At 42.5% G+C, this 8,401-nt stretch overlaps 1 protein-coding gene across 1 annotated transcript; it reads right to left on the bottom strand.

Moving 5' to 3' along the window:
• Positions 1-663: 663 nt before the first annotated feature.
• tmed1b (transmembrane p24 trafficking protein 1b) lies at positions 664-7,987 on the bottom strand. The gene is made up of 5 exons (XM_061769511.1): positions 7,714-7,987; positions 6,551-6,648; positions 6,264-6,453; positions 1,553-1,720; positions 664-1,473 (listed from the first exon to the last, which is right to left on the bottom strand). The coding sequence occupies exons 1-5, from the start codon at positions 7,894-7,896 to the stop codon at positions 1,423-1,425; spliced, it is 690 nt and encodes a 229-aa protein (XP_061625495.1). The 5' UTR covers positions 7,897-7,987; the 3' UTR covers positions 664-1,422.
• Positions 7,988-8,401: the final 414 nt, after the last annotated feature.

The raw sequence follows: 8,401 nt of genomic DNA, 5'->3' as shown, positions 1-8,401 counted from the left end.
ATTTAACTATATTTCACTCAATGGTGTCCTTCAAGGGGAACTCCAACTCACCACTCCAATGTATACTTTGTACTACACATCACATTCAGAACCAGACACACACATGTAGGCATGCAAGGAGAGATTCTGAGTGAGAGGTGCGCAAAGTGTGGTGCACCAGTTGAGCTGGGTTGTTGCTCGAGGGCACGTTGACAGTAGCCAGAAAGCAGACTAGTGTATCTATGCAACAACTCGCAGACAATTTTTTTCTCTTTATATTTTGCCAAGAGTGGGACTCAAACCCATGTCCTCTGACTCCAAAGCCCAACTTCTTCCAGACTGAGCTTAACCATTTTGATGTTTTCTTATGTAGTATAATTTCTTGAGATGGTGGATGTTGGTCATCAAATTTACAAAAATAAAATTACACTTTATGCTGTGTGTGGTGACTCTCTCACTTTTATAACCACTGAAATAGCATTTGACATTAAACAAATTTAGCGAGATATACCTGGCTGTATGTATGTATCGAAAATGAGTGCCATATGTGTGAATATTCAAACAATCATCATGTGGATAGGAAGAAATGTTTATACATATACTGTATCTTGAACGTTTCACCTTGTCAAAACAACTTGGATCACTTCTCACCACATAAAGCAAACATGCCACATACCACCGCAATATAAAACAACTTTTTATTTGCGAACAGAACATTGCCATAACTGTAGAAAATAAAATGTAGATTTTTGTAATTATTGTGATTTTATTGTTTAAATAGCTGCGAGTACAACATATTTTTTACACAATGTCCAAGACAGTCTTATCTCACAAAACCTAAAAACATTAAAATCAAAGCAATGACTCTCTTGAAATTCTTGCTTTTAAATTTTACAATGGCAGTATCACTCATTGGATACATTCCCCCAAAAAGTACAGAGTAGAATCCTTTAGCACAAAGGCACAGTACCATTATTGTAATTGATTTTTTAAAAACAAGCTCGAAAGAAGTAAATGGTACAACAAATACAAAACTATTGCACATTGTTACCATGTGTAAACTGGAAGGGATAACAGGTTTTACAAGCCACTGCCCTTTCACCTTTCGCAAAAACAAAAATTAGAAGAACTTAAGGAGCATAAAGCCAGACACAACATTGTTTAACTGCAAAATGAACTGCAGTGCCTTTTCAAATGTATTTTTGCATCAGTTTGTGCTAAAATTTCACATTATAAAGGCACTAAAGGAAACAAAAAGGCCACCAACATAGGAATTGCTCTTCATCGTGAACTTCATGCTCAGACTGGTGCGTGACAAGCTTTCAGATGTGAACCACATCAATTGATGCCGTCAGCTGGTGTTTATATACAATTAAATATCTCCACCCTTGTAGTGGATTGGGATCCTCGCCCAGTCTGTCTTGTCACAGTTGAGAGTTCCTTCTATGTAAACACTCTACGCTTATCGTCAAAAAGTTTACGCACAGTGTAGACCTAAAGAGGGGGAGGGGTCCACAAATTTGTAAAAATCAGCCATATGATTCACTAAACGTAGTAATGAACAGCATGTTACCTGCGTGAAGGCCACGCACAGCATCACCAGCACACTGGCACACGACCAAAACGAGACCCTCCACAGGTTGTCTTCCAGAAGGTTTCGGTCCCGCGCCTCAAAAGCTCGCAGCACAGTTTGCATCTGCCGACTACGCTCTAGACGTTTGTGTACAGAGTCCATATACTCCTGAGGAAGTAAAGGGTAATCAGCCTTTGTGTCTAGTTTTCAGCACACATTAATAATTCTACACTTTTCGACCAAACTGCAGTGAGAGTTGAGAGCGCCAAAGAGATGCAGAGTGCAGGTCCAATGTCAAATCCGCCAGGGATATCAAACAATAATATGAACTGGTATAATTGCAGGACCAACATCAGTGGACGGCGACTGGTTGGCGTCAGCACGCCTGTGACCCTAGTGAGGATAATTGTACAGAGAATGGATGGCTGGATATCAGTGGAGCGTTACATAACAGATGTAGCTACCTATACTGCAGTGTTTTGATTGGTCAACAGAGAATCGGCACCTCCATGCAACAACAAATGGAATGAGGGGAATTTTTTTTTTTAAACATGCATTTTCACAAATTATTATTACAGTAATTACAGCAAAACAATGCATGAGGCAGAGGAATTGGTATTAAATTGTATTTACGCATGTCGTGGTTGGCAGTGATGTAGAGCTGTGCCGAATATTTTGCTTATGTCAATCAGTTAAAACAGTGTTCAGTATGACGCAGTACAATACTACACCTTGACAAACTACATCCACAATTATTGAATGCAAAATATTTGAGATTCTAATGTTGTGCAAGTGGTCATAATGTTACGGCTGGTCAGCGAATTAGGGCTGTCACTATCGAATCTTCTTAAATCGATTATCCTATTGTTAATTCGAGAACCTGAGTAAGCCCGGATAAATGCAGAGGGTTGCGTCAGGAAGGGCATCCGCCTTAAACCTTTGCCAAACAAATATGAGCATTCATCCAAAGAATTCCATACCAGATCGGTCGTGGCCCAGGTTAACAACGTCCGCCACCAGCACCGTTAACCTACAGGTCGCCAGTGGAAATTCATCTACTGTGGGTCAAAGATGAAGGAGAGGTGGAAAGAGGGTTTTTCAGCGGAAAGAGAAGAGGAAAGCACAGGGCCTAGAGCTGAATGTGGGGACTATGACAGGAAAATCTCGGGGGTTGGTTGACATGATGATTAGGAGAAAGGTTGATATATTGTGTGTCCAGGAGAGCATGTAGAAAGGCTGTAAGGCTAGAGGTTTAGGGGCAGGGTTCAAATTATTTTACCATGGTATAGATGGGAAGAGAAATGAAGTAGGGGTTATTTTAAAAAGAAGAGTTCGCTAGGAATGTCTTGGAGGTGAAATGAGTATCAGATCGAGTGATGAGGCTGAAACTTGAAATTGAGCGTGTTATGTATAATGTGATTAGTGGCTATGCCCCACAAGTAGGATGTGACCTAGAGGTGAAAGAGAAATTCTGGAAGGACCTAGACGAAGTAGCTCTGAGCATCCCAGACCGAGGAAAAGTGTGCTGGTGCCCATTTTTAAAAACAAGGGTGATGTGCAGAGCTGTGGGAACTATAAAGGAATAAAGTTTATGAGCTACACAATGAAGTTATGGGAATGAGTAGTGGAGGCTAGACTCAGGACAGAAGTGAGTATTTGCAAGCAACATTATGGTTTCATGCCTGGAAAGAGTACAACAGATTCATTATTTGCCTTGAGGATGTTTGTGGAAAAGTGCAGAGAAGGTCAGAAGGAGCTACATTGTGTTTTTGTGGATCTAGAGAAAGCCTATGACAGAGTACCCAGAGAGGAACTGTGGTACTGCATGTCGAAGTCTGGAGTGCGAGAGAAGTATGTTAGAATAGTACAGGACATGTATGAGGGCAGCAAAAGAGTGATGAGGTGTGGTGTAGGTGTGACAGAGGAATTTAAGGTGGACTGCATCAGGGATCAGCCCTAAGCCCCTTCCTATTTGCAGTAATAGAAGTGCATACGCTGACAGATGAGGTTAGACTGGAATCCCCATGGACCATGATGTTCGCAGATGACATTGTGATCTGCAGTGAAAGCAGGGAGCAGGTGGAGGAGCAGTTAGAAAGGTGGAGGCATGCACTGGAAAGGAATGAAAATAAGTTGAAGACAATAAGAGAGAGATATTGAGACAGACAGACAGACAGACAGATAGACAGATAGATAGATAGATAGATAGATAGATAGATAGATAGATAGATAGATAGATAGATAGATAGATAGATAGATAGATAGATACAGTATTTTCATGACCATAAGGCGCACCGTATTAAAAGGCGCAGTCTCAGTTACGGGGTCTATTTCTGTATGTAACACATACACAAGGCACGCCGTATTATTGGGCGCAGACATGGTAAAACATACAATAGCTTAAAACATACGGTAGCATGCATGCACGCTAAAACAATGTTTTTAAAAAGGCAGCGCGAGCAAAACTGAGTTCGGTTGTACTTTATTGATTTAACGATGTAGTCACGTTATTTTTTGATCAATCCTCATCCACAAATCCATCAAAGTCCTCATCATCTGTATCCGAAATGAACAGCCGGGCAAGTTCTCCATCAAACACGCCGGGTTCCCGCTCGTCATTGTCGGAGTCAGTCTCGTTGCCGTGCGGCTCCTCAGAAAAGATGCCGGCTTTTACGAAAGCTCGAACAACAGTGCAAGCAGACACGTTAGCCCGAGCATCCACAATCCATTCACAAATTGTGGCGTAACTCGCCCGGCGCTGCCTCCTAGTCTTAGTAGAGCCGTGTTCGCCATCTGTCATCCATCGCTCCCACGCCGCTCGCAACTTCACTTTGAACGCCCTGTTTACACCGATGTCCAGCGGTTCGTCAAGCCTCCCGGAATGATGGCAAGCTCAGAGTTATTGCACTCAGTCAAATGGTGACTGTAGAGACGCTTCTCCCGGCTGTTCTTTGCCAATTAATCCATTGCTTGCGTGTGTCTGCCAACTCGGGCCACCTCGCCTTGTTTCCGCCTCTTGTTTTTCCCCCGCGGAAACTCAGCTTGGCGAAGCTCGTTTTCCTGCTTCCTCGAGTTGGTCTTCCAACTTGGACCACCTCGCCTTGTTTCCTCCTTCTGTTTTTCTTTTTTTTCTCCGCAGAAACTCTGCTTCGTCTTCTTGACTTGGCGAAGCTCATTTTCCTGCTTCCTGCACTTGCGAACCATGGATTTGTCGATCTTGAATTCTCTCGCGGCTGCTCGATTCCCATGTTCCTCCGCGTAACTAATAGCTTGCAGTTTAAACTGTGCTTCGTAAGTGCGTCTCTTCGTAGGTGCCATTTTCGGGGGTCCTTATCCAAACCAATGCACATACCGGAACTATATACCTACTGGGGCCGTGTCTTTTGCCTCCTCTGTCACGCGCACCCTTTACGTCCGCATACTGTTCTCAGTCACGTCCGCCTTCCTCTATATAAGCAGCGTGTCGGCAGGACAATGCTCCCAGTCAGTCAAGCAGAGCACTCATTAAAGTCACAAACACATTTACAAATTTTGGAACTTGGTGCACACACAAGGCGCACCGCATTATAAGGCGCCACGTCCATTTTGGAGAAAATTTAAGACTTTTAAGTGCGCCTTATGGTCGTGAAAATACGGCAGACAGATATGAGGAGGGGGAAGAGTGAGGCTACAGGGGGAAGAAAGGTGGAGGACTTCAAATACTTTGGGTCAACAGTCCAGAGCAATGGTGAGTGTGGTAAGGAAGTGGAGAAACGAGTCCAAGCAGGTTGGCGCGGATGGAGGAAGGTGTCAGATGTGTTGTGTGACAGAAGAGTCTCTGCCAGGATGAAAGGCAAAGTTTATAAGACAGTGGTGAGGCCAGCCACGATGTACGGATTAGAGACAGCGGCACTGAAGAGACGACAGGAAGCAGAGCTGGAGGTGGCGATAATGAAGATGTTGAGGTTCTCTCTCTGAGTGACCTGGTTGGATAAAATTTAAAATGAGTTCATCAGAGGGACAGCCAAGGTCAGATGTTTTGGAGACAAAGTTGAGAGAGCAGACTTCGATGGTTTGGACACATCCAGAGGAGAAATAGTGAGTATATTGGTAGAAGGGTGATGAGGATGGAGCTGCCAGGCAAGAGAGCAAGAGGAAGTCCAAAGGGAAGGTTAATAGATGTCATGAGGGAAGACATGAGGGCAGTTGGTGTTCGAGAGGAAGATGCAGGAGATAGGCTAACATGGAAAAGGATGACATGCTGTGGCCGAAAGGAAAAGAAGTATAAACTGTACAGAATTTGAGACGAAAGTCAGCCTTTGCTCAACAGTTAACATTTGTGATTAGCATTAGTGTGCTAGCAAATATCACTTTAGTTCAAGAAAAACTAACTACCGTTTAGATCACTAATACATGTTATAAGTACATTACACATCTAATAGTGTCTTAAAAATCACGAACAGATGCTCCTCCCTCGTTTTTGGCAATGTTTTTCACGGACCCAACAGTGTATACATCTGCAACAAATGTCCGTGCGGTAAACATGGAACCGTGGCCAAATGGTTCTGGGCCGTGCAAATATGCTTTCATGAATATTTTTTATGGCCTCGAGGCAGACATTTTCACATCCATCAATTTTTGTGGTCGACTTAGCCAATTTTTTTTTTCCACAGCCCTAGGCGAGTATATTAATAAAGTGAACTCCTCAGAAACTTAGCAACGGCTAGCTCACCCTCATATCCTGCAGCTTGTACTGCAACATGTTTTCATCCAACTCCTCTAAACCCGCCCACTCCTCATCACCACCCACGTCTCCTCCTTGCCCCTCGACGTAAAGCTCAAAGAACACCATTTTCTCTGAGAAGCGGCTGAAGCTGTTGTCAAAGCAGACTTGATAGTCTCCCTCCACTGTGGGCTCCACCCTGGGCAAAGAGCAAAAACAGGAAGTAAAGCCGGCAATAAATAGATGTTTCCAGGAACAAGATTGAGGATCTGGGTGTGATTTGAGGTTGCACTAACACATGCACTCCATCAGAGCGACGGGTCTCTACAACCATCGGGGTGCCCTCTGGATTCAGGATGGTGAAATCCACATCCATGCCGGCTCCTCCTATAACCTGGTGTTAAAAACACACCCACGAACACACATTTTAGCTTCCTAACAGATGGACCCACAAGCACGTGAGACAAGCAAACAATAGTGACAGGGCAGGGGTGTCCAAAGTCCGGCCCGAGGGTCGGTTGCAGCCCGCTGCTTATAAAACGAAAACATCCAAATCAAAAGGTTAAGAGAAAAAGTTAAAATGATGAGAGACTGCACAGTTTTTTTAAATGAAAAATAAAAATGCAACTGAAGGTGAATTTTACAAGCGGTCACACTTTTATTATTTGTAATGTAAAGGAAAAAAAAAAATCTGTATTTTTAGTTAAAATTGTAAATATATTTGAATGTTTAAAGATGTTATATTTTTTTTAAATACAAAAATAAATATCACACTAATACATTTTTGCTTTGTCAATAGTACCACCTAGCTGAGATCAACTATATATTTGTTTTAAATACGTTGAACTGCTGGTTTTAGCATTTTCATAAACACAAGGGGAAGTGGACCCCTTCTTCCAATTTTCTCAATATAGTGTTTTTCTCAGTGTAAAAGGTTCAGTCATCTGCAATAGTGAGTACTGTGTGTAGGCTACATACTAAATAAGCACTGCTGTTTAGTACAACTATATATCAATACCCATGTTTACAATCCATATATTTCATGGTCACATTATGCACACCTGCATATTCTAATGCAGTGTTTCCAAACCTTTATTGAACCAAGCCAGATATTGCACATGAGAAAAATGTCACAGCACACACACCATCAAACAAAAATTGTGATCAAAAAATGGATACACCGGTCAATTGTATACTTTGTGCCAAGAGAATTTAATGTTCGGCCTCTCATTATAGGTCGCCGCAATAGCTAGATGAACAAAGATAAATAATTTTTAAACAAATGAAATGTTTACTCAAATCTCAAAAACAAGCTGTATGTAAAAATATTTAAAATTATGATATATAAAGAGTTGCCTTGCCTTGGTTAACTAAAGTGATGAAAAGAGCAAATAATAAGGATAAAGAACTGCTGGAATCCTTAAATAGGGAGCATTAAGCCGATTGGGCATAAAGTTACCTGATATTCGACCTCCATCGTACCATTCTGTATTGCCCGCTGGAAGAAACAATCGGATTTCCCGGCTTGCAAAAGGAAAGTGAACTCGCTGCTCTCCTCTCCGTAACTAAACACCTCCCCGAAACACCATCCGAACACTGCGACGAGCAGTAGTCGTGTTTTGCTCACATGGAGTAGCTCCATAGCAAGAATATTTGCTCAAACACGGCTACAGGTTACACTCAGACATTCCTTGAAATCGTTCTTCCGCAGGAGAACTTTCTCGTACTGTGATTGGGTGGATAGCAAACGTTACGTCACGTGACATTATGACCAATAAGAGGAGCTCGCCTACCTCTTCTAAACCAATGACTGCAGAGAACGTTTTCCCTTCCGGGAATGACCTTGCACGGTGATTCGATCGTTTTTTGGGTATACGTAAGCGCGTCCGCCATATTGAATGTGTCAGCTCTGCCCGTGAACGAATGGATGTCAATGGACTGAACTTCGGAAAGCGACAACCTACTTACAAAGTGAATGCCTCTCATTTAACCATTTAGACGCAAGCACGCACACACAAGCACACACGCACACACACACACACACACACAAACACACACACCTAATATACAGCATTTGGGAAATACAGTAGCTAAGAACCAAAAACAACGTACGGAAATAAAATTTATGAAACAAATAATCCACAATT

Source organism: Phyllopteryx taeniolatus, chromosome 4, assembly GCF_024500385.1.
Source record: "Phyllopteryx taeniolatus isolate TA_2022b chromosome 4, UOR_Ptae_1.2, whole genome shotgun sequence".
Lineage (NCBI taxonomy): Eukaryota > Metazoa > Chordata > Actinopteri > Syngnathiformes > Syngnathidae > Phyllopteryx > Phyllopteryx taeniolatus.
Note: the sequence above shows the minus strand (reverse complement) of the source record. Positions and strands in the feature narration are given on the sequence as shown.

What these genes read in the sequence shown, in the direction of transcription:
- tmed1b (XM_061769511.1), bottom strand. Translation starts at nt 7,896, where the DNA reads ATGGAGCTACTCCATGTGAGCAAAACACGACTACTGCTCGTCGCAGTG. An exon ending in CGATGGAGGTCGAATATCAG is followed by an intron (nt 6,649 to 7,713) that starts GTAACTTTATGC and finishes TTTTAACACCAG; the next exon opens with GTTATAGGAGGAGCCGGCAT. An exon ending in CGCTCTGATGGAGTGCATGT is followed by an intron (nt 6,454 to 6,550) that starts GTTAGTGCAACC and finishes CTCTTTGCCCAG; the next exon opens with GGTGGAGCCCACAGTGGAGG.